At 39.4% G+C, this 26,635-nt stretch overlaps 1 protein-coding gene across 1 annotated transcript in view; it reads left to right on the top strand.

Annotated features, from left to right (window-relative positions):
* LOC149287947 (SLIT-ROBO Rho GTPase-activating protein 2-like) overlaps nt 1-21,856 on the top strand; it is a 57,570-nt gene extending 35,714 nt beyond the window's left edge. The window contains exons 4-22 of the mRNA XM_089492227.1: nt 4,422-4,484; nt 4,919-5,134; nt 6,723-6,851; nt 7,355-7,576; nt 8,309-8,410; nt 8,786-8,983; nt 10,075-10,159; nt 10,658-10,685; nt 11,641-11,671; nt 12,017-12,077; nt 12,174-12,251; nt 12,749-12,883; nt 15,173-15,278; nt 15,636-15,857; nt 16,821-16,900; nt 17,606-17,666; nt 20,247-20,396; nt 21,004-21,322; nt 21,473-21,856. Of these exons, the coding sequence (XP_089348353.1) occupies nt 4,422-4,484; nt 4,919-5,134; nt 6,723-6,851; nt 7,355-7,576; nt 8,309-8,410; nt 8,786-8,983; nt 10,075-10,159; nt 10,658-10,685; nt 11,641-11,671; nt 12,017-12,077; nt 12,174-12,251; nt 12,749-12,883; nt 15,173-15,278; nt 15,636-15,857; nt 16,821-16,900; nt 17,606-17,666; nt 20,247-20,396; nt 21,004-21,322; nt 21,473-21,856 (2,670 nt within the window). The remainder of the gene's footprint in view (nt 1-4,421; nt 4,485-4,918; nt 5,135-6,722; nt 6,852-7,354; nt 7,577-8,308; nt 8,411-8,785; nt 8,984-10,074; nt 10,160-10,657; nt 10,686-11,640; nt 11,672-12,016; nt 12,078-12,173; nt 12,252-12,748; nt 12,884-15,172; nt 15,279-15,635; nt 15,858-16,820; nt 16,901-17,605; nt 17,667-20,246; nt 20,397-21,003; nt 21,323-21,472) is intronic.
* The last annotated feature ends 4,779 nt before the right edge of the window (nt 21,857-26,635 follow it).

Genomic DNA, 26,635 nt, shown 5'->3' with positions numbered 1-26,635 from the left:
CACACACTGATGTACCCAGACGCACATACACACCCTCGCAGTAACTAACACACACATGCAACTCACTTATTCTGTGAAGACTCTGGCTGTCTTCAGTGCAGCTCTCATACAGTGTAAACTCCTGCGATTTCTTGGTGAACTGCCACCTGCGGTTTCTGCAGCGTTGACACCTGAAATATTGGGTGTATACAAGTTGAGTTGCCTCAAACATGCATTATTTATTTATCCAGGGTCCTCATGCCATGTCCTCCTCCTGGACTCTACTCTTCATACTTGACTTGAGGTATGAACAACAGTAGCAGACAGGTTAAGTGTGCCACCTTATTATTTCCTTTGGAGCTTTAATCATATAAAACCAGACATTTTTTCCAATTTGCCTGTGACCTGCCATAATTTGGAATTAGGTACAATTTGAATATTTTTGGAAGGATTTGGGGACTTTTTTTTTGTTTTACAAAAAGTGTTACTTCCAACAGAATAGGTTGAACACATGCTATTTTTGTTGTATAAAGGGCAAATACAGTTGGGTTGCAATACAGTAGGTTAGTAATAGAGGTATGTGACAGCCACTTACCACTAAGAAGAAAATTAGTACACAACTTTTACGCCAACGTTGAAAATGAGTAGATTGGTTCTAGGATGGTTGGATCTATTTTTAATTAACCTAGTTGAATTGTACAATACCACACAAAGGCTTGATTTGTGGCCAGCTACTGTAGATGGGACTGCATATTTAACCTCCGGTCCACCCTGCTCTCGTTACGTATCCTAGGGGTAGGAAAGGGTTAAAGATACAACGTAGCTTGTGGTCTTTTCCCTGCCTTTGTAGTGGGGCCACATTAAAAGGTCCTGTGGGGGGAGAGGCAGTGGAAGGGAACATATTAACAATTAATAGGATTGCAGGCAACTACCCCCTCCTGTGTTAGAAGCCTTTAGAAAAAACAACATCATTAATTAATAACACCAGTCCCCCGAGTTGGCAGAGGGGAGTCCGTCTGAGTTTCTCCCTTGTCTGGTACTGAACAATAATTTGTGAGGGCCATAACTGCTTGCTTTTGAAGAAGTGGTTCTTCATGGGTTAAATTTATTGGATGTTAAAGAACGTTCTTCCTGTGTCTGTCTTCATGGTAAAGCACTTGCCCAAACTCTTTCTATGTAATATATTTGTGGCGAACTTGCCTATTTGTTTTATATTGTTTATTTAATAAAACAATACAAAGTGTTGCAATATTACCACATATAGATAAACTGATACAGGTCTGTTTGTATATATAAATTAGACATGGATATTGTTATATAGATATAGGTACAGATATTCATAAACATGTAATATTTTGAATAATTGTTGATATTCACACAGTAAGTGGCTGGGTTGCCAGACCTACAGGGGATCAGAATGTGATCCAGCTAATACAGTGCGTGTTCACCCGCCTGTCCCATGCCCATCTGTTGTCAGACCTCCGGAGGGTATCTCCTCATCCTGCTCTCTCTTCAACCCCCATTACCCAACGAGTCCTTCTCTCCTCACCACACGCCCTCCAAGAATCTTTCCTCCAGTCTCCGTCTGTCACGTCTTCATCTTGCCAGCATCCCTCGTCATGTCTTAGAGCTCTCTTATGTTGCCCATTATGCCAGCTTAACCTTACCATCTGAAGCAAAAAAATGTGATGGTGACCATGCACAAGCATAAACAGTGAATAAATGCGTTTGACTGCTAATTGTAAGAGATGATTTGCACACATAAGATTTGAATCCCACCTCAACGAGTACATAATTGCCTTAATAAGTGTAACTTTAAATAACAGTAATACAATTATGGATAGCTGTGGCTTATATGAAACACATATGTTTTATTGATTTCTCCCAATTGAAAGAAAAACAAAAGGCCAGTAAACTGAAATGTGCCAATGAACCAGTTTTCAATTCTATTGGGTTTTGTCTATAGAACGCAAGCAGAGTCTATTGTGCTACAGTGACCTTAACAGATCTTCATCTTGCTGCCACATCACATATTTTAAAGGGACATTCAAGCCATCATATGCATTATAATGTATATGAAAGTTTAGTGGTCCCTCAACTGTGCGTGTGTGGTCTCTGTTGCAAATGCTTGTTTTGATTTGACCCCCTACCTAGAGATCTACTTCTGCTATCTCCGCAACTGGTCTCGGTGGGCTGGGGGGGTGTCCCTTTACTGTGTGTGTGTGTGTGGGGGGGGGTAATCTAACAAGGGTCCTTTTGAACATGTACGAAAAGCTCTCCAATTGATTTCACTGAGAACGTGTTCCTGGTTGAAGCAGCCAGTCAGTGGTACGGGTGTGTTTTTCTGCAGCTGCATCTTCTATTAAAGATAAGTGCTTATTCTTTAATCTAGGTTTAAATAATGCATATTAAAGTACTTAGAGTACCATGAATTGTGCAGGGGGGATATATCCTGCACAATACAGGGAACATCAGGGGCTGAAGTGTCCTCATTGTGACAGTTTTGCAGTTATGCCACCAATCCTACTGACAAAAAAAAATTAAAGGACCAGTCTTATCTAATGCATGTTAGTCTATCACTGGTGCACGCTCTCTTGAGGTCTCCCTAACTTTTCCACTGATCCGCTATTGAAAATTAATTAACTAGCACCTCAGATTAATTTGCCCTGTACCTTAAAAGGTTTTCTGTGATCAGAATACATAACAACAAAAAACATTTTATATAGCGCATAATTAATTAATTACAGCCCTTCTGTTGAGTTGCACTTGGGGAGGAAAATAAATGTTGGGGTCCATGATGTAAAAAATAAAGCCATATTTAAATTCTTCAGTAACATGCATTTCCTTGTGACTTTACAGCTGTGCATTAGGTGAAAGTATTAATAAATGGCGGAGTATTTGGTGACACATATACCTAGGGCTGCAACTAACTATTTTAAGAATCGATTAGTTGGCCGATTATTTTTTTGATTAATCGGATAAAAAAATGCAATTTTTTTTTATTTAAAATAATGTAATAAAAAACGTACAATTTACACTTTCATCTCTTTATTGTAATGGCCTCTCTCTCTCTATTCACCTTCTTATTTTACTGACATAATAATAAAAGCTACAAGAACCTAAACAGTGTTTCTCAAACTAGGTTTTAATACAAAGTTATTAGTAAATATTAATTCATATGTTAACTATTTTTCATATTTAATAAAAACTATGAGAAAAAAGCCTTGTTTTATATTTTCTTTTATTTACCAAACTGCCCCCAGTTATGCACATCTGACCCCCAGCTTGCCACTCTGTCCCCATATATGCCTTATACCTCCTATATGCCAGAGATTCAACTGTGCCCCCTGATATGCCACTGTGCCCCCGATATGCCTTATACTCCTTATATGCCAGTGATATGCAACTGAGCCCCCTGATATACCTTTTACCCCCAGATATGTCTTATGCCCCCCCGATATGCCCAATATCGATATGCCTTATACCTCCTATATGCCACTGTGCCCCTGATATGCCTCATAACTTCCAATATGCCATTAGCCCCCATTTATGCCTTATACCTCCCTATATGCCACTGTGCACCCTGATATGCCACTCCGCCCCCCCATAAATGCCCTGCACCACCCTGAAATTCATTATACTCCCTGATTCACCACTCTGCCTCCCCCAGATATGCCACTCTGAAATTCATTATACCCCCCATACACCACTCTACCTCCCCCTATACACCACTCTAACTCCCCCAGATATGCCATTCTGCCTCCCTGAAATTCATTACACCCCCATATACCACTCTGCCTCCTTCCCCCCTCCCATAAACCACTCTGCCTCCTCCCCCCTCCCATACACCACTACTTTAGTTTGATTATCAAATTAATGACAAGGCGTGTTAGTGTTTAAGGGGGAAAAAAATATTTTTTTACATATTAATGGGCGTACGTTAGCAAAACATATACAGTATACAATTGTCATCAACAAGATGTAAAAACACTACTGTTATAAAAATAAACATCATTGTCCGTTAATATGTTAGGAATTTTGTTTTTCATTCATGCCCCTTTTTAATATATTATTTAAAAAAAATTACTTAAGTACATGATTATTATGTAGATATTCACAGTTTTTAAAACACATTTGGCTGGTGCATAGTTATTATTGTGAGCCCTATCATCAAATGGTTTTTATCTTTTGTGTTCTTAAGTGATGAAGTTGAGTCATTGTTAATTAATTCATATTAAATGTCACTTTCTAGAGAGAGAGAGTGTGTCACTAAAGCCCAAGAGGAAAAATGGGCGTGAATCCTTTAATGCCTATGGCCAGCATTTTCATCACTGATCTCATTGATTTCCTTTTCTACTCTATGTATGTGTGACGCTACACCTGCATATTGTTGATGGTTTGGTACTTGTGTCAATTAAATATTTGTTTTTTTGCTTCTACAGAGTAAAGAAATTGGCCTGCAGCTTCACGAGGACCTTATGAAAGTGTTAAATGAGCTTTACACAGTAAGTGGCTACCTTTTACTTGTATACTTCTATATCGTCAGAGTTAGAAACATTGAATAAAGAATCGCACAACTTTAATTCCGTTTTGAAGGCCCTGCCCATACTGCGTGGTAATAACTTCAATATCCTTGTGAACAAGGCACCAGCATATTGTGCACATCTGCTTTCTTGTGAGTGAATGAAAAAAAAAATCCCAATTTGGTATTATTCAAACGCTTTGGCTGTAGATTGATGCTTATTTTATTATATATTTTATCGATTACCTTTGCGGGAGATCACAAACACAATGTTGAGATATAAGAATCATTACAGCCACATCATGATTTATTATAATAAATGACTGATTCATTTTAATAGGCAGGCTAATAGTTCATGCTTCTGAGTTAAAATGTAATCAGCCACTGTGGTTTGATCGCTTGTTCTCTTTGCTGTAGGTGATGAAGACTTATCACATGTATAATGCTGACAGCATCAGCGCCCAGAGCAAGCTGAAAGAGGCAGAAAAGCAGGAGGAGAAGCAGATGAGCCGGTCGGTGAAACAAGAGGATCGTCAAACACCTCGTTCCCCTGACACTGCAGCCACTGTTCGATTAGAAGAGAAACACATAAGGCGCAGCTCTGTTAGGAAGATTGAGAAAATGAAGGAGAAGGTGAGAAGTGTTTTTTTAATTTATTTTTTTTAATTACTTTTTTGGTAAGTCTTTGTTACCCGATTCTGGTACGTATTCTGGCCTACTTGTTAATGCGGGTCAGTTATGTTTCTCAAGTGTTAACGTTTAGAGTTCTGTACACAAAATAAACCATGCTATGGTGTTTACAGATTAAAATAAACAATATATTGTTCCTTGCTATGTTATCTCTGACCTATTTAGGGTAAGTGAGAAGAATGGAGAGAGAGTTTCAGTAGAGGCAAATTGATTAGATAAAGATGACCCTGCAACACCGATCTATTTTAAGTTAGTATCTCCAATACTGATTAAAAAACCCACAAGCTATAGTTTTAATAAGATAATTATATTATTATAATAAGATTCAGATAAAACTGATGGAGTGGTTCAAAGGTAGTGATGGCTTTGAATTATTAAGAGCTTAGTAGTCATATTATAAAGAGTGAATGGGTTCCAAACTTTCTAAATGCACCATAGCTTTATCACCATATGGTTATCACCATAGCTTCCAGTGAAATGCCCATTAATATGTCTCCCCATGTAGCGCCGTCCTAGAATTTCTGTTTGTGAACACTACCTAGTATCATTAACTGCTGATAACAGCCATCATTACTGGGGAGAAACAGGACTTGCATTGTTTGTGGTCTCTCTGCCTTTTAAGCCTTCCTTATCGCTTTCGTCGTTTTTTTCTGCATGATCAAATTCACTTCTTTTCGTTTTTTCTTAATCTTTCTATTTTCATGTATGCCCTTTCCTCGATCCCTCTTTAATCCTCCCTTTGTTCGCTCTGTATTGTTTCACAGTGACCTGTTCAATTCTTGTAATCTCAAACAGGGTGGATTTCGGAAGGCCTGTCTGTTATTAAAGATCATCCATTGCCTCTCTCTTACATAATACAAATATATGGAAATATTACAGGGTTTCCTTTTTTTTCTTATCTGTCTTCAGCATAGATCTTGCAATGTTGCATCATTTGATACACCAGTGGGGAGGGGACAGCATGTGTACAGATGTCATATGTCAGTGCTGGATTGTGGGTAATTGCACAATGTATTCTTGATGAGGATAATGTGTAATCAAATAATGCAACATAAGATGGGGACCACGCTGCAGATTTAGAAATGTACTTGCACGTATGTTTGTGCATAACTATTTGTGCATACAGTATATAGATATAATATTTTATTTATATTTCCTGATAGTGAATCTGTTGCGTATATATGCGTGTCTTTATTATTTGTTACAATCCTGAGATATGAGCTATACCCATGAGCTCCGTGTTAAAAATAATTTACTACCGACTATAAGCTGTTCCATCTGTATAAGGCATAGGTGTTAAAATAAGTGATAAGTGTTAAATATAATTTACATAGGTAAGCGTCTCTGAAATAAGAAAGGAACAATAAATCTGGTATATTTAAGGGAAACATGTTTATAGCCAGGATTCAGACGTTTAAAGATGCGGGCTTGGAAAGTCTTAATGTTAAGCAATACTTGCCAATTAACAATTGTAAAAGATATGTCTTTTGTAGCACTTTTGTTCTAATGCCTCCTTTTTATCATCCCCTAGCGTCAGGCAAAATACACAGAGAACAAAGTCAAGGCTATCAAGGCCAGGAATGAGTATGTGCTGGCACTGGAAGCCACCAACGCGTCGGTCTTCAAATACTATATCCACGACTTATCAGACCTCATTGATGTAAGTGCCTCTGGGCTCTGTGAAAACAAGCCATAATTCTTAGGTGTAGGTTACTGTTGATTTCTATATAAGTATACAGAGTATGTTATGCATGGAGGCACCCATAATATATCCTTTTCTTGGTCCTTTGGGTTATACATACCCTAGGTTGATAAACCCTGGTCTCCATGTCTACGGGAGTAGAGGGACTGATATTAGTGGTCAGTGAGGCAAAGATCTTGGTAGTGACCATCAGGGATTGTGGCCTAGGTAAAATGCTCTCCCTAGGGGATGCAGGTCCCAGGGTGACTTAACTCTTGAAAGCTTCACACTACCACTGGTGCCATTCAATGCACAAAAAGCACTTTTTAGTGAGTGGTCACGGGTGGGCGGAGCCTTTTGTGTGAAATAGGATGAAGCGGCTGCCGTGTCAGCATATGGAAGGGACTTCCTAAATCTGATCATTGTTATGGTGCACCACATGTTGCTTTTTTATGTTTACATGTTCCGAGTGTTTTCCACAGTGCTGTGATCTGGGTTACCACTCCAGTCTTCATCGTGCTCTACGCACCTTCCTCTCTGCCGAGTTTAATCTGCAGCACTCCAAACAGGAGGGACTAGAAACTTTAGAGAATGCCACGGAAAATCTAGATGCCTCAGCAGACAAGCAGCGCCTAATGGAGTCCTCCAATACTGTCTTCTGCCCTCCTGTGAGGTTTGAGTTCCAACCACACATGGGTGATACGGTCAGTCATATATGAATAATTAGTGCTTGTTACATCACACGCTTGCATGAGAGGCAAATCTGTATTGGCATTTGTAGGCCAAAATTATATTTACATTTATGTAAAAAAAAAAAAAAACTTTTTTAAACAAAATGTAAGCTGTCAATTGTCAAACACCACAAAATGTTAGGCTGTTAATCAATGGTTGGGATGCTTTACCAATAATAATGTTAGTAAAATTTGGATGCAAAAACACCTGACCAATACATTGTTTCCTTATAAGTTTTGAAGATATTTGTTAGGTCTGCAGACTAAGAATGTTTATTATCAGAATATAAAATACTAACAAGTAAGCTGCTAATGCTAGTATTTATCAGATCATGGACTCTATTTATTCAGACACATTACTATCAGTCTTTCTGTTTACGATGCAAATACATTTCAATGTATAATACATATACGTCATATAATAAATATATATATATATATATAATTAAAAAGTAAATACTACATTGCCTTTGAATCAGAAAGAAAACGGTTTTGAACAGATTTTGGTCTGTCATCGTTGTGGTACTTTAATATATCTTAAATCGATTAAAACAAAACAAATTATACGGTAATACATTTATCAAAAAAACATAAACTGTCTTTATTTGCTCTCGTAATGTATGGTGTTTGAATATTGGACCTCTGCTATTATATTGTGAGCCCCGAGGTGGTTCTCTAACCTCATTATCTCTCTGTATCCCGTAGATGTCTCAGCTCTGTGCTCAGCAGCCTCTGCAGGGGGAGCTGGCTCAAAGGTGTCAGCAGCTGCAGTGCCGTCTGTCCACTCTGCAGATAGAGAATGAGGAGGTACGAAGCCCGCATGCTGTGCTCATGGCATTCATTCCATTTTCCATTTTCACTCTGCTCTCATGTTCTGACTGCACAGTAGCCATGTCTCTCAATTGCCCCGATTCTTCCCAATTTAATGCCTCTCGCTCTTGCTTTTGACCTCGCTGTGCCTTCCCTCTTACTCGTTTTAGATGAATGATTTCTTGTTTATTTTTCTCTTCATTCAGTAGTTCTCCAATTTGTCTCCCTTCATTGTTCTTAATTGTTACTTTGTCTCCATGCCTCTTTTTTTTCTATAATTCTGTTTTCTGTTTTACATGATTAATTTTCCTTTTCTACATGTTGTTAATCTGGTCATCCGCACTTTAACCCATATTTATTCCCATCTTTTAGGTTAAAAAGACCATGGAAGCCACGCTGCAGACTATACAGGACATGGTGACCGTAGAGGACTTTGATGTATCAGACTGCTTTCAATATAGCAACTCCATGGAATCTGTAAAGTCCACCGTATCGGAGACCTACATGAGCAAACCCAGCATTGCCAAGCGCCGTGCCAACCAGCAGGAGACCGAACAGTTCTATTTCACAGTGAGTTAAAGATTAACTACAGTCTGGAATGGTAGCCTTTTCTTTTTAGCCATAAAATAATTCTCTTAAAATGCAATATGTAATATTCAAAGGGATGCAAAAAGTTATTCTGCAAAACTAATCTTCAAACTGAAAGACATGGACACATCCCCAGATATTTGATATGTTATCAATGGTCACCTCCTGCCAAAGGAACACTGTGCCCAAGTAGCTTTGGCCACACATTAGTAGCACCACATATTCTTGGCTTTTTATGTAAGGAACAACCAAATAATAACTGTACATCCTAGGTATGGCCCTGTTTTATTCACATAAACAGAAAAAAACTAATATTTACCTGCACTCTTATCATATATTGTAGGTAGCAAACATTTTTTTTAAAAATAACACAGTTCACAATGGCCATACAGATGAGCCATTTGAAAAAGACTGAAGTCATTATTCAACACAAGTGACCTAATAGTTTTAGGATGCTTAAAATGTTAGTATGCTGAACAAGTTACTTTTTTAAGAAGCGTTCCAAAGACTCACATACATTGATGGAAAGGTTATGTCATCTAAACAATTGGCAATTTACCAATTCTAATGGTATATCACATAGAGCACCTTATAGCAACACTGAATTAAATATATTATATAATGGTCTGACTCCACATAGGTATGAAAGGAGGACAGAATAAAAGTGCTGGCTGATATCAATCATGTCTTTATTTTCCTTGAACAATAAAAGCAATAATCTGCTGAATATTATGGAAATGTTAAGAACTTGCACCCTCTGTATAGACTTTCAGATGGACTTCCGTACCTCTGAGCACGACCCATTCTTGCTTTACTGGGAAGCTGCTATTTCTTGAAACCACTATATATCACAGGATGTCCTATCAATATGGCTTCTTCTCCATTTAACACACAATGTCTCTGACGTGATAAATGACAAATTGTAATATATGGCCCCAAGAAACATCCCTTCAATTATATTAAAGCACAGAAATTAATTAGAATTTTCTAGGTCAGGTATAATAGCTATGTGTTCTGGGAATAACGCTGGGCTTTTGCTGATTAAACAATTCCCCTTTTTTTATTCTCTGCAGAAGATGAAGGAATTCCTGGAGGGGCGAAATCTGATTACCAAACTGAAAGCCAAGCATGACATGCTGCAGAAGAGCCTGGGAGAGTGTGAGTTTGGGAGCAGGGGGTGGAGAAAAGTCATTTCTCATCTGCTGCCAGGGACAAGGTTTGAAGGAGGTGATCTTTGTAGGACACCTTGACAAGGTCAATAATTATCTCAAATGAGAATCATCTGTAGTGGATTCAATCAGGGTTGGTTAACAAAAGGCTTTGTGTTGGACATATGATCATGCACCATTGACTTCCACAAGCCTGGTGTTCCATTTACAATCTCGTTTATATAGATTTTAAGCTCACAAGAGCAGGGCTCTCTCCCTTTGTACCAGTTGGTGGTGGTTTGTGATTTAATTTATTTTTTATGCATAGGAATATGACTGAATGAGTAATCTACTTTGTGTCTGTGCTTGGGGTACGCTATAAACATGCAATGTATATTAGTCATAAAAATTCTCGTAGACCGTAGCTTTTCCAGAGTACCGCCCCAAGTGTTTATGAAGCAAATTTATTTCCTTTGTTTTTTATGTAGCTTTATGGTTCTTTTTACAGGTCAGCGGACAGATTGTTCTCTTGCCAGGTAAGCGGCAGAACTGCGACAATTTTTCACCTAAATTAGAAGTTGTTGTTCTGGATGATTACAATTATAAAAATCATTACACAGGGCTGCTATAATTTTCGTTATGGTGTGTAGCAAGCAGTCATATTCTTGCCTAGGCTGACTAAGCCTAGGACGGCAGTTCCATGGGAAACAAAAAAATAAAAAAAAAATGAGAGAACTAAAACATAGTTTCAGGGGCCGCAGCCTCTGCTGTGTCAGCAGATCATTCTACATTGGGTGACCTACACCCATTTATGTGGCAGAGGGGTGCCTGTTGGGCAATCAGGCTCTCCAACATGCTGCTTCTCCTTGGGCTTGTGGGGAGATCAGAGATCTACTTTGTAACTGGCTCATGCACACTGCGGAGTACTGTGGCCAGCCTTCATATTCTGGCCCTCAACATGGCAGACGGTTGTTATGGAGGTAAGTGGTAGGTAGGGGAACTGCCCCCAAGAAATGTCTCTGGTAGCAGGTTATTTCTAGCTTAAATTGACCTGTTGCTATGCTGTTACCCTTTCCACATAGCCAGTTGGACACCGGTGTCCCCTTAATAGTTTACTGGTTCATCCTCGTCCTGAGGCCTAAGCATGTGTACCTGGGCAGAAGAAAAGTCCTTAAAGAGGAACTGTTACAATCCCACATTTTAGTATAATATTTTCATTTATTGTAAACTACTAGAAGTTTGTTCTTTTACGCTTGGCAATCAGTGTTTACCTCCCACTGAGCTTTATGTCTCATTGACTAATCAATTTCATGTCCTGAACTGATCTCCCTTATTCTTTAACCCCCATTACAAACGTTGCCTGAACCAATCCACAACAATCAACAAATTATTGATAGGAGAGAGACCACAGTAGGACTAACTATTATCAGCATATAATATGTGTGTGCCTTTAGTGTACTCTCTAATGATTTTTTTTTTTTCCCTCTCTAGTGGTCGTAGAATGTCCACCCTACGGAAACAGGTAAGCGTTTCAAGTCTGTAAGCCCAAATATCTGATACGTGTGTTATGTTTTAGCTAATGCTATAGACAGTGGGTGGAGCTGACCTTCTAGTGACTTTAGCGTGATTTATATCAGGAATTAATATAGTTTTTTTTTCAATCATCTTTGCTTGTCTTCAAAAATTAGCTGTATGTTTTTTGGGTACATAACCACAGTGGCAACTGCAAATTAACATATGTGGTGGTGTTGGAAAAACATGGGTCCATTTTTAATTAACAGTATCCCTTTAAATATGGAGGGATTGGTTGAAAAAGAAACATCTGGTCAGACATATTGTAATGATTTTTTTTTTTATTGTGTTGCAGGATTCAAAGCAACCTATCCCACTTATGGTAGAAAGCTGCATACGATTTCTCAGCCGTCATGGTATCTACTGATCCCTCATTTGAGATGTTGCTGTACCTCAACAACTGCTTCATTCTATATAGAAGCTAACCTATCCTTTCTCTATCCATTCTTCAGGTCTCCAGCATGAGGGAATATTTCGAGTGTCTGGTTCCCAGGTTGAAGTGAATGATATAAAGAATGCTTTTGAACGAGGTATGCTATATTCATTAAAATGGAAATTTTCAGGGAAAAGTGTGTTTAAGCGGCAAATTGGATACATTTTTTAGAAGCCAGGTCCTGCTCCATAACTGCTCTTGCAGGATGCTCTTGGGGATGAGTTAATCATTCAGATGGTGGCTCAAATAAGCAATGTGGCGTCAATGGGATTAAGCCTAAGCTTTATACTGTTGGTTTCACACTGTAGTTGGATACAAATTAGACAAGTTTTCTTTAAAGGGGGCTAACAGTCTAAACTCAAGCACATTTTAAAGAAAGGCAGAAACTGTCTCATCAACTGTAAGGTCCTGGTCTAAAACCTACACTACAACAGTAGGCTTGTAGGCTATGATGTGTATGTCTGTATGTCAGAGATTGATATTTGCAGATGTTTGGGTGTGTGTAATATCTTTTTATGAAGTACATGGTAGGAGTAGGTTGGAGAAAGGTTGCCTTTAGTCACCGTTTTCATGTTATGTTTTTTTTTTTTACAGGGGAAGACCCACTAGAGGAAGATCAGAATGATCATGATTTGGACTCTGTTGCCGGGGTCCTCAAACTGTATTTTAGGGGGCTCACAACTCCACTCTTTCCAAAGGAAATATTCCATGACCTCCTAAGCTGTGTCTGTAAGAAACTGAGTGTGACATATAACATGAATTGATATACATTTTATAGTAATGCAATGTATTTAAATGGAAATTCTGGTTATAATAGTGATGTGGCAGACGGGCAGTAAGTATTTCACTTTGATGGAGAGATGTCTGGTCGAAACATATCTCCTGCGTGGCACTTAGCTGGGGGATAGGCAAAGGAGAAAATGCACATGACATTCTGCAGAATTCTCCCGAGCATTTGCAAAAGCAACAAATGTAAAAGGACCACATGGCTATCATATGCTTTATGGTGCGTGAAGGGTTAAATCAAATTCTGGTGCGGTTTGGTCTTTGAACAAATCATGCCAAATGATGACTAAGCTACCAAAGAAGCAAGCTTGTCTTCTAGCAATAGTTGCTGCCCTTTGAAGTGGCTAAGTATCATCATCATCATTCCTTGGGACAATCCATTTTGCAATGGGTGTAGTTAACCTTTTCAGTGCTTGCACATGTTGAATTCAGTGCCATAAATAACCTTTGGCTTGACAAATATTCTCTTCTAAAGGGGAATTTTCACTACTCAGCAAGTCTACTTTAGCTCTTTGCAATTATGCCTGTCTCTCACGGAGTCCTCAATTTAGCTTTGATACTTCAAAGGCAGTGATTTTTTTGGCTAAATTTTGTGTTCTTCTGCATGTCATCACAGGACAGTTACTCATATATAACGCCAAAACCTACAATAATATAAAATCCACTCATGTTGTGAACCTGTTCTGGTTGTGAGTGCAGCATATCATCATATCAGACAAGAAGACAAATTATAATAAATATAATAAATCTACTAGTTGTCCTTTAAGCACATTTTAATAAAAAAGAGAAGTGTCTGGATTATGTTTGGTATCCAGACTGTTATTTCTCTAATACATACAAGTAAATAAAAACAGACCTAAGGTGGTGGTTATTTTTTTTAATAAGATTATTCTTACAGAGTCACAGTCCTCCATACTGACGTAATTTGTGTGGTTTCTTCTCAGTCTTGTGGGGATTAAAGACACATTCCTCTTGTATAGAACGGAGTGTTCTGGTCTGTTTTCCATTAAAATACAGTATACTGCTAATTTATAATTATGCTTTGTGTGCGGGGGCCACCAACGCTAATTCACTGTGTGGACAGTTATTTGTGTCGCGGTCTACTAGGGATATGGATACTGGGTGTAGCAGGGCGTTGGCATCATTATTACTTTTTGTGTGCAGCTGGCCCATACACCGTTTTACTTTCCCTCTGGAGTATTTGTATCATTCTGCTATTATGCTTGGTTATACTTTATGCCTCCTATTACCATTCTGAACATTTTTTTTCCCAACCAAGTACCCCTTTTACCACCATATCTATAAATACCTCTACTGATGTTGTTCCATACATTTGAAATGAAACAGATATTGTACTTCCAGGCAATCAGAAGCACTAAGAGGTGTGCCTGTAGCATGGGTTGAGCATTGTTCTGTCCAAATTATACTCTGGAACAAGGGGTGTTGAATTCCAGACATTAACCAGGACTTCAGGATATCTAAGCTTGGCCATGGAGTTAAATCGGTTTTAGACATTTTGATTGACCACCTGTGCACCTTCAAGAATATGCAAATGTCTTATTTATTATTTATGTCTGCATTTAAAGCATTGTCTGTTTCAAAAACCCTGTATAGGGACATATTTTATGTCCCTGTCTTCACTAGGGATAAAGGAGAGATGGATTGTAGAACCCTCATCCACAATCTTTGGGAACCATAGATTACTGTAAATTTATACTTGTACACACCTTGGGATCTTCATGTCATTGACTTTTCTATGTATCCTGAAGGGCCAACCCTAGTGAGCTTCCCCAGAAAGGTTGGGCCTGCATAGTGCATAGCTAAGTCATTAAGATTCCGTGCACGTCTTGCCGATTTAACTAATGCATTATGCAAAGCAAGCACAGTCATTCTTGCAGAAAATACTCACTGTGGTGAAAATACGCCTTTTATAATAAAGCCAGAGTTGGTCATATTATTGGAATGTAGTAAGACCCTATAGTTTTTTGTGAGATACATGGAATGTATGGTTCTCTGTACATTTACATTGGGTGACTTAAGAAAATCCTCCAAATTTGAGAACCACTAGGAAATGCTTTGATGTAGATTACTTGTACATATTTCTTGCCATAGAAGACTTTCTGTAATTCATTCCATAAATAACTTGCTGAGATAGAATAATTTAATTATAAGGAAAATACACACTTCAACCCATACTTTGATATGATATCTATAGTATTTTCTGTATTGCAGCAATGGACAATATGCAAGAACGTGCTTCCCACATCCGCAGGGTCCTGCTCTGCCTTCCTTCTCCCACTCTGGTTCTTATGAGATACCTCTTTGCCTTCCTTAATCAGTGAGTGTTCCACGTGGTGACTAAGCTCAGGACTCTGACTGTTCAGCAAGTGGCTTCCTGGCTTTCAACTCGTACTTTTTGGTCAAACCATGTGGCATTTTACCATTATAAGATATTATCTGTGTCTGCATCTTTGTTCTAGGTCCACCCTTGTTTCATCATGAATGATTAAATCTTCACTATCCCTGTCACTTTGCTCTTCTATTATTTTCTCTGTTGCTTCGTTTTCCCTAGGTCTTTTCTAGGTCCACCCTTGTTTCATCATAAATTATCATATCTTCACTATCCCTGTCACTTTGCATACCCTGGCTCAACTGTCTGATAACTCAGTTTCTTTTATATCTTCATTTCACACAGCCTCTCTCAATTTAGTGATGATAACATGATGGACCCCTACAATCTGGCCATCTGCTTTGGTCCCACCCTGATGTGCGTACCTGACAATCAAGACCAGGTTTCCTGCCAGTCACACGTCAACGAGCTGATCAAGACAATTATCATGCAGCATGAAAGCATCTTTCCTGGGCCACGTGAACTGGAAGGACCTACCTATGTGCCAGGAACAATAAGTGAAGACTGGTACTAAGACTCAATAATTTAGTAGTCAAAATTGCAGTGGTTAAACTTTAATGACCGAGCTCTACAACCAATACAGCAGTACTGACCATTTGTTGGCCAACCTAACTTTTCTGCTTAGTAGCCTTCAGTGGGTACCCATTTCACAATTGTGTAAGATAATTTTGAATCTGTCACCATATGTATCAGACAGCGTTCCATAGAAACTGGAGGATGCTGTTTCTCTAATTAAATCCATTAAAAACAAGATCTTCTACGTTTCTATTAACCGAAAAAAAAAAAGTTAATCAGAAGACACTGTATCAATTACTTCCATTGTAGATGATCAGTGAATGGATATTTGCAGACAAACTCATACTACACAATATGGCTTTTGATTCTAATGGTTTTGCATTGTTTGAGGGATACTGTCCTTTTGGTAATACCTCAGTCCTTTTTCCCTAAGGATCGTCAAAATGGCTGTATTCAATCCCATATGTCTGACAACGCTTTGGGTCAAATATCAAGTGTTTCTGTGGAATTCTGTTTTTACACCTCCGTTCCATATTATTGTCTTGTGCTTTCAGATAAGTGGCTTTCCCTCTCATGTCTCACGTCTGATCTATTTTATTTAGAATTCTTAGTATTACTAATCTCATTTTACCCTTGTCACATCTTAGTTTGTTGACCCCAGTGTAAGCATACCTCAGGGTTTTCGGGACAGCTTTGTCCTTAGGAAGTGACAAGCAGAGTTCTGTTCTCACTTACATACGCTTGTCGTTTCTGCATCATCACGGAGGGAAGCAAAAGGCTTTGATATTATGATATATCTTAGCACTCTGCTTCACTCAATGTTGCAGAGACCAAAAAGGACCAACAGCAGCACTGTAGGACCCAGTAAAGGTGCCTCCTTTTCTCTGCCCCGTCACCATTGTATTTTTGCATTTTGTCTCAACCTTTACCTGTCTCTTCTGTCTTCCTCTGCAGTGAGAGTTCTCATAGTGAACCAATCTCAGTAGAAGACTCAGCACTGGATATCACAGTCGAGACACACAGCTCAGAAGATGGTAAGAATTTGTTTGCGTAATTACTGTATGTCTCTCCTCTTTAGATCTGATTTCTCAGAAAATCATTAACAATATTAGGCTATTTTATGGTACAGGAAGAGAGCAATTTTATATTTTTGCTATGTTAGTGTATGCACACAGATTGTACTTTTTTTTTTCAAGACACGTAAGGTTTTATTTATTTTTAAACATAATTCAATTTTTTATGAAAAAAAAATGGTGGTAAAAACACTTATTCAGTTTTACAGGTATATAAATTATACACAGCTAGTATAACTGGGAAAAAAGTACCAAAAGTATATGTTAACTTGCCCTATTTTTTAAACTATCCTATATATTTCTATATCATTTTCATTTATTTTAAGTTTTCTAAGTTTTTTTAAAATTTATTTTAACCCCTACCTAAACCTAACCCTATCTATCTAATTCTCCACTAACTAAACCCCACCACACTAACTACACAATATAAATTTGTGTTTCAATGTGTAGAGCAACTTCCACTTCCCTAATCTATTAGAAAAGCTAGAGCAATTATACTAAAATAGGTGAATTAATACAGCATTTTTGTGTGTTCCCAGCATTGTCGTCCTCTGTGTAGGATACTTGGTATAGCTGGTATTCTTATAACTCGCTCCAAAAAATCAAGTTTCTGTCGTCTGGCCTTTCGATCACCACCGTAATTTATTCTTCTGTCTTCGCATTCAGGGTGTCATCCTAACAGCACAGGAAGTGGATACGGCAGCAGACGGATTACTGCAACTGGAAGGTATATCCATTGAGGAGTGTTGGGGTGGGATCTGATCTCAAAAAGTGCATAGAAAAATGTTGTTGAAATTAAAGAACCTTACACATTGTAGTACAAATGGACACAGCTTGTTAAAGTTCCAGATGGCCACTGGTCACATTCTGGCAGGCAGCACTGCAGGTATTTTGCAAAGTGCTTTATTTCCTAGTAGCATAGCTCAAGATTAAACCGAAGTCTGAAAGACTTGAAGCCAGGCCCTTCACAGAGAAAATGGTGGTGGTGGTGGATCTGTTTTAATATAAAATAATATGACTGTTCCTCTAGTAGCAGAAATCACTAGCAATTTCCACTTGTGGTCTTTACTTCATCATCAAGTACTGCAATGCGCAATCCTTTGATAGGGTGGCTACATCAATGACAAAATATTTCCAATTAGTTATAGTAATCTACATTTATGGTGACGATGCTTCAGGTGATGTTCGCCCTGGCCTCTTACACAAGCTCGTAAATTTAAGCTATGCATTTGGAGGTATTACCATGCAGGGTTTTTTTTTTTTTGTTTGTTTACCATTTGCTTCAATGCACTAAATCAAAAGCATCAATGAGTTGTAAGTGGGTGAAAATAGGCATTTTGCTGCCTCTCTGACCTCACAACGCATATTAATCATTAATTAAACAAGTGCTGATATTTATGATATATATGTTGGCTGAACAAGGTTTTATCTGTATTTTTATGTAGTTTTATTTTTTCCTTTGACAGAATCTGAACAAATTTGCCAATTCACCACTAAGGGTCACTAAAGTAAACCATTACGGTTATTTTACTAGGGCCTCAGCATTGCTAGCCTAATACCATTTAATTTTGGTTGTATTCTTTTCCTTAATGAAGGTCATTGTTTTTATTATCCCTGCTCACAAAGAAGCCTATTACCGTATTTGCTCGATTATAAGACAAATGCTCTGAAAAATACCCCTCGTCTTATAATCGAGGTTGTCTTCTAATCAGACCTAAAATAGAGGTCTGACTATAAGACTAAGATCCGGATCCTCCCTAGCGCTGCAGGGGACCTGGATCCTCCTGTCTGGTAACCTCAGCTGCTGCCGGCACTTCCACCGGGTCTTCTATCACCGAGCGCCGGTGAAAGTGCCAGCAGCAGCGGGGGTTGTCTGCGTCTATTGCGCAGACAGTCGCCGGCTGCCAGAGAGGAGAATTCCCTGCAGCGCTGCGAAGAAGTCTCTGGCAGCCGGCGACTGTCTGCGCAATAGACGCAGACAACCCCCGCTGCTGCTGGCACTTCCGCCGGGGCTTCTATGACAGAGCACCGGTGTTACATGACCGTCCGGTGCTCAGCCATAGAAGCCCCGGCAGGAACTAACGCCGGCCTCCACCCGCTGCCCCCACTAGACACCAGATAGTCAGAAGCACTGGTAAGTCGGGGGGGGGGGGTTACATGGGGGGGCATAAGGCTTTTCTGGAGGCAGAGTGCCCCATGATATGCCTTTTTACCCCCTTTATGCCACTCTGCCTCCAGAAATGCCTTTTAACCCCATATATGCCTCTCTGCCTCCAAAAATGCCTTTTTAACCCCCTATATGCCTCTCTGCCTCCAAAAAGGCCTTTTTAACCCCCTATATGCCACTCTGCCTCCCTGATATGCCTTATACCCCCCTATATGCCACTCTGTCCCATGATATGCCTTTTAACCACCTATATGCCAGAGTTTTCCTGTAACAATCTATCATTTTGACAGAGAAGGTTACAACATCGTTTAACATTACGTGCAACCTGCTATGCCTATAACTACTGCATAGTGAGCAGATACCACATCATCTTCTACACCAGTACCATATTCCCAATGGTTTAGAGACTTGTGCTGCCATTTTGAACCCAAACTCTGCTCTCAGTATGATTGGTGGATTATTAAAACACTCGCCCAGTGTCTTCCAAAGTTTATGAATGAGCAGGTGTTTAGCCTCAAAGCTGTTCTCTATTGAAACATTGTGTGAGCAATACAAAAATGAGTCGTCTACAGCCCTTAAAACATGTTTTCATTGTATGCTGGATTACAGCCTCTTTGACTATGCATTTGGTTACTAATTGTAACCCTTAAGTTTATAAATACAATTATTTCTTGAACATGGTTTAAAGACTAGTTTCAGCTTTCAGCTAGGTATCATCCAAGGCAATTTGTCCGCTTGTTTAATGTATTGGTTTAATAAAGCAAATCTGTCCATGACTAAAAAATACAGTACATTTGATTACCATGTTTATCTTGTGATGCTGGATCTACAGGGCTTGGTATTGCAGAGATAGTGCTCTGCCATTAATCATGGTTCATTGCCATAATGGCTGCTGTGGCCCAGTAGTCATCCTTTAGGTGAATGGATCACCTTAGCAGTTTATATTCTGTTCACTTTAGTTTCCCAGAATGATCAGTGGCTGCATTGTGTGTGTCACCGTCTAAGGCTGAGGTTAGGCATCTAGACCGTGGCTTTTATATACTTTAATGCAGTACTGCACAGTGAAGTTCTTTCTTGGTACGTGTTACCACCCGCAGGGTGCAATTTACATTATGGTAACCATTTTTATTTCTCTTGCAGTGAAGACCCTCCCAGCGAGAGATCTAGCCCCCGATCTGAGCCAGAGCAAAATACAGAGTCGGTACAAGAGGAGAAGATCATGGCTAGAGCTAGCCTCAGCTGCCCCACTGGGAGTCATGTGGCAGATATTTACCTTGCTAATATTAACAAGTAAGTTTACATCTCTGGCCCCATCTGGTCTTTAATTTTGCATTTATCAAATTAGTGAAACCACAGCCATATTACATCTGCACATTAATATATGTGTCTGTGTGTATACACTAGAATATGTTCCTGACATTTAAAATTACGTACTCTTTTTCCCTTTCTTTTTCTCTCTGCTTTTCCATTCTCTTTGTCTCTTTTCTTTATTTCTAAAGCTACCCATTTCTCTCTACCTCTTCCTCTTTTTTTCCTTTCCTTTCCTCAGATGGCAGCACTAAGCACTTCTCCCTTAAATACCCTCATCCCTCTGTCAGCCTCACAAGTTTTTCATGTCATCTTGTCATAGCCCTCTACACTGGCAATTACCTCTCACAACGAGTGGAGCTTATCACAAAGGTCCAATCAAACATCACCACCAGTACTCTGGTCTTCCCACTTAAGCCCTTCCCAGCATGACCAACTATTTATATGGTGAAAAGGCTATACATAAACAGAGTCTAAACAAATACCTGGTTTAGTGTTTTTTTTTTTTGTTTAGTTTTTTTTTTAGACTCATTGTGTCTTCTTATGGTGGATCTTAAATGTTACAAACTCAACTCTTCCCTTTTGCTAGACAAAGGAAGAGGCCTGAGTCTGGTAGCATCCGGAGAACTTTTCGCCAGAGTGATAGTGTCTCAAGTTCTGACACCTCGGAACCAGCATCTCCAGGTGGAGCAGTACGACCAGCATCTCAGCCAACCATGAGCCAAAGCTTCTCCAGGGAGGCTCCAGACCGCTGCTCTATCAGTGGCCATGGCACAGTCAGCAGCATAAGCAGGCACTCGTCTCTTAAGAACAGAGTGGATAGTCCCCAAATACGTAAAGCAATGATTGCAGGAAGGTCAAAGAGCTTCAATAATCATCGTCCATTGGACCCAGAGGTCATTGCTCAGGTGACTAAACTTTCTTTAGAGTCAAGTATCGTTAAAATGTGTGTACAAAATACCAATATATTTATCAGTATTTTGGAATTGGAGAAATTTGACAATGCATGTGAAAGAGCATTAGATTATTATCTTAACACATGTCTCTTATCCATACAGGATATTGAAGCCACCATGAACTCTGCCCTTAATGAGCTTCGGGAGTTAGAGCGCCAAAGCAGTGCAAAACATGCCCCTGATGTGGTACTTGACACCCTGGAGCCCCTCAAGACCTCTCCAGTGGCTGCCCCCAATTCTGAGCCTTCCAGTCCCCTTCATGCTCAATCCTTGAGGGATGTGGAACCTGGCTTCCAGCGCAGCTCGAGCTCTGCAAGTGACATCTCCTGTCCTTTCCGTACCGCCAAATCTGTGCGCCTGCCACCATCAAGGCCCCCAGCCACACGCCCTAAGCCTACTATGTTCACTAAATCTGGACCCCAAAACTCTGGAGCAGCTGGGTCTACATCTGGTCAGCAGCCTCCTGACAAGTCATGTCCTGTGTGATAGACTGCGATAAGGGTCATCACTGTGAATTAAATGTTAGTCAGTGTGTACATAGTGACTAAAGTGTTCAGGGGAGTTGGGGGGGGGGGAGCGATGGATTTAAAGGCCTGCCTATAAATGGACAGCTACACTGGGAACAAACTGAAAATGACCTTCTCATGTAGGATCAAATTGAGCCAATGATGGGCATGATCAACCCCAAAAGAGACAAGGTGATATATTGACAGTGACATGGTTAATGAATTCCAGGGCCAGTCATCTGCAGTGGCTTATCAACCTGCATTGAAAATATTGCTGAAAGTCTGAATATATTCCTGTGGAACTCACCGTACTGTTGCCTTTGTTTTAGTTTAGTTCTAATTTATTCATGCATCTTTCCTGTCTGACAGATAGTTATCTGATTAGGTGATATTTTCAGATAATAAAGTAGGTCAAATAAATAAAATATCCAAATATTTCTACGAGGCTATCAATCTCTTATCTTTATAGGCGTTAAGCATGTCACTGCTATTAACTGTTGCTCTTCTAGGGGTGACATGAGCACATTATGGTGCTTTCAAACAGTGTTCTAAATTGAATTGATCCTGCATGGAACATTACGCTGACTCCGTAATCCCCTTTGCACTTGGAGAGTTGGGTGGGGTGGTTTGCTTCCTGTTTACCATATAGGAAGTAGAGAATGTCACCCTTTCCCAATCTGCCATCTTGGTTTGGGGAAAGCATAGGGGTTTTTTTAATTATTATTATTTTTATATATATATATATAAATGAGGTGTTTTGTTTTTTATTTTACATTCCACTGCATCCTACATCACAGAGAAACGAGGGACTGTTTTTAACAGCTCTTAACAATTCAACGCACAGCAAAATGAAAAAAAAGCTTTGATTGAGTCTTCTGTCAAGGTACATTTGGTTAAGGTCCATGTTGAGGGAAGGAGATAAGAGATTTGAAGTCTAATGGACATAGGATGTTAACCCTGTGTAATGTAATTGAAATCTGGTCTCGGGATTATATAATATATTCCTTTTGGCTTTGGCAGGAACCAAAGGTGACTTGGTTAAATAGGTCTTATACTTCATTATAAATATTATGCTACATTTTACAGTATGTATGTTTTATATACAGTACACAACACGTAAGGGGAGTTAAGTCTTATCAAAAAGTAGGACATAATGGTTGTAGATCATATCAAGGCTCTAGGGTAAATAACTACTTTCTATGTTAAACTTATTAGGTGCTGCTTTGAATGCCTCTATGGGCACTTGTAGATGCCAAGGAATTAAAGCTGCAATTTGAATGTGTATGTGTAGCATCCTACCCCAAGATGAAACACTGTGTGCTTCAACTAGGCAATCTTCGCCATCCCATGTTGGCACCTAACATGCAGAATTATTTTAAGTGGAGAACAGAACATGGCAGCAAAACTTGGGCAGCAAACACGAAGTGGCCATATTATAAAGAGATGTGACACTATGGTTTACTTAGGTGGGACCAGTGGGTTTTACTGCTAGTTGTTGAAGAAAAGGTTAAAGTAATAGAATAATGTAACCTTTATTATGTGCAATGATAAATGTGAGCTTCCTCTGACATGAAGCACAGAAGTGTTTTAATCTCTTTACATCACAAAGCATGCAACTACTGCCATGAGACTGCTACAAAGAGGGGTCAGGCCCATATTGTCCAACACAACCAGCAAGTTGTTTTTTTTAAGCAATATGGTGACTTTAAATGTACAAATAATAAGTGTATTTTAAGGATCATCCTGTTATCTGTCCCATATGTACAGACATGGTGAACATCTGACCAGTTGGAATCTTTTTTTTTTTTTTTTTCTTTTTTTTATGAATCCTCTTGTTTTACAGAGAAGCTGGTAGAGACCTCTGCTGTTGTGGATCGAACTTTAAAGTCACATGTGCAAGGCTTCAGGGGTTTGTGATCATTTGTCACTATCTACTTCTGGAGGGGAGTCATTATTGGAAGCTCCCTCTGACAACATACGGGTTGCAAATCATCCTCCTTCATAAACCAGTACCATTAGTTGTAGTTTTTTTTTTATTCTCTGCTGCATGGAAGTGAATGATATTTTTCTAAATTACCTACACTGGCAGCAAAAAAGGTTAAATGTAACAGTTTTATTGTTGTGCGTGTATTTTAGGAGAAACAAAGCATGCATCTTACTAAGATGCTCTCTTGCAATAAGCCAGCACAATAGCAATGCTTTTTTTCTTTTTCTTTCTAAATAATGTTTATGGCACTTCAACCACTTAAAACAAAAGTCAATGTTCTTGGACACTGTTCTCTGGGAGCTATGTCATATTAAAACTGCTTCTGTCCAGGAGAATGTTTTTGTCATGTATGTAACACACCATGTGTAAGATTAAAATGGTCTCCTCACCCCCACTCCCTTTAAATCTATGAGCAGAAGTAAGCAATGTTTTCACAACTGGAATAATGTATGTCCGTTTTGTGCTTTGTATTCTCCAAATTCCCAGACTAAGGGGAGGAGAATTTAATGTGAAACCTCCTCAATAAATTGTGTTTTTAAATAAGGGGATTGTGTGTTTTGTGACCACATCAAATGCTGGACGTGAACCATAAAACTAATTTGCTGCCTTGCTCTTTTTGTGTAGCACCTGGAAACCAACAAATAATAACTTATGGAATAAGTACAATGATGGGTAATGATTTAGTAATATGTTTTATAGCATAGGGTACACGAGTTGGCATATAAGTTAAATTGTATCTTATATTTGCTGAGAGTGGCACTTTAAGTTTGATCACTTTATCGACACTAATGCAGCAGATCCTGTACTTTGCTTTGTGGCTTCCGACTAGACACACTAGTAAGCACATCCTGGGCCATCACATGTATTTCAGCAGGCGGCTGCACATACATCATTTAAATCATCCAAGATAATGGAAGAACATTTGAGAGGGAGAGATGAAACACAGGAGAGAGCAGCAAAAACCCCAACCGGAGAGGCCATTCCATTCTCTCTTGGATCAAATTGACTGATAAATGCATGCTAACTATTGGAAGACTTTAGTAAGGAATGCTTGCTTTTGTTTGATATACACAAGGTGACAGTGGATGATCTTTGATGTGCAAAAGAATCAAAGCTAAATTCTGTACTGTGGTTGGCATAACTAGCTGAGTCTTGGGCTGTGATCAAAAGCAAAGCCCTGGAATTTACACCTCTACTTAATATTACCTTAAGTAGATCTATGAACATACAGTCCTGTGAAAAAGAGAGCACATCCTCTTTGAATTCAACAACAAAAAAAGCCGAAATAAAAAAGCCATATCTGAAAAACTTAAGTACATCCTTCCTGCTTTTATAGGAATTGAGATGGTAAGTAGCCGACAGGTGCTGCTAATTAAACGTGCAAATGAGTCCAATAAATGATTCGGAATAACTTGCGATGCGGTAGGTATTTCTAATTCAGGAACGAAATTGGTTGCCTGATGCCCATATTCACTCTCATTCCTACCCACACTCATTCACTCTCTCGCCTTCTCTAGATGTTTCCCTACCTTCTGTGCAAACCACTCCCACCAACCACTTCTGCTTCCGGATCTTCTTCTTTCTTCACTTCTCTCTTTTTAATCCTTTAATCTTCTTTCTTTGTCCACATCTCCGTGGACATAACCCGGCAAATTTTGCCTTGATCGCCTTGATCCTACAATTGGAGAAAAGACGCCACTGCAAACAAGTGGTGGGTCTGCAGTGACATCATCTCCCCGATCCTCCAATCAGAGGGTAGGACGGCTCTGCAAGGACCGCCATATTGCCCTCAGGTGAACAGAGGGCAATATGGCAGTGCTTTGGTGATGTCAACCCTCTGATCCTTCAATCGGTGGAGAGGACTTCTCTGCTTGTGTCGTCATTTTGCCCTCACGTGAACTGAAGACAATATGGTGGTGCTTGCAGTGTCCCGATTGGAGGACATCAGTGCGGCGTGGCCATTTTGGCATAAGTTGCCATGGTATGTCTGGAGATGCGGACAAAGAAAGAAGGTTACGGATTGAAGAGGAGGGAGAAGATATCAGACGTAGATGTGGAAGTGGTCAGCAGGAAAGGTAGGGTGAATGTGGACCCACGAATGTCGGTGAAAAATTCAGAGCTTTTTGCTTGATTTTTCGGGGCTTTGTACGAATCAAGGAAGTTAGCAGAGTTCAGTAAATTTGGAATTCGTATGAATCTGAATGCACAAGTCTGCTTATCAAATGCCCTTGATTACCTGATTATCAGCAAGTGTGACCTCCTCTATAAAGGCAAAAGTTTTAGCGGTTTGTGTGTTAGCCCAATGCCATGGAGGAAAGACATCAGCACTGATCTTAGAGAAGCAATTGCTGCTGTACATCAATCTGGGAGGGGTTATAAAGTCTATCATTCTACAGTGAGATTATTCAAAAGTGGAAAACTTTCAAGTTGTGGATCTTCCCAGCAAATTCACCCCAAGGTCAGACCGTGCAATGCTCAGAGAAATTGAAAAAGCTCTACAGGCCTCAGTTGGCATGTCACCTCATACTCTCTTTAGAACAGGATCAAGCAGTAGCATCTGTGTTAGTTTAAATTAATTAGTTTAGTTTAGCTTGTCCTGCTGCTAAAGTTAAACTTTAAATGATAGTGAATTTTATGGCAAGACACGGAGGCGAGTATTGCTTAACTCTTTCTTTACTGGATAAAATAGCAGCAAGAAAAAATGCATAAAGGTACAAAGAGAAAAATATAGTATAACATGTGACCCCAACGGCCAATCCCACAACAGACTGC

Source organism: Sceloporus occidentalis, unplaced genomic scaffold (assembly GCF_023333645.1).
Source record: "Sceloporus occidentalis isolate IW3139 unplaced genomic scaffold, rSceOcc1.0.p SCAF_55, whole genome shotgun sequence".
NCBI lineage: Eukaryota > Metazoa > Chordata > Lepidosauria > Squamata > Phrynosomatidae > Sceloporus > Sceloporus occidentalis.
The sequence above is the reverse complement of the archived record's forward strand: the minus strand, read 5'-3'. Positions and strand labels throughout refer to the sequence as shown.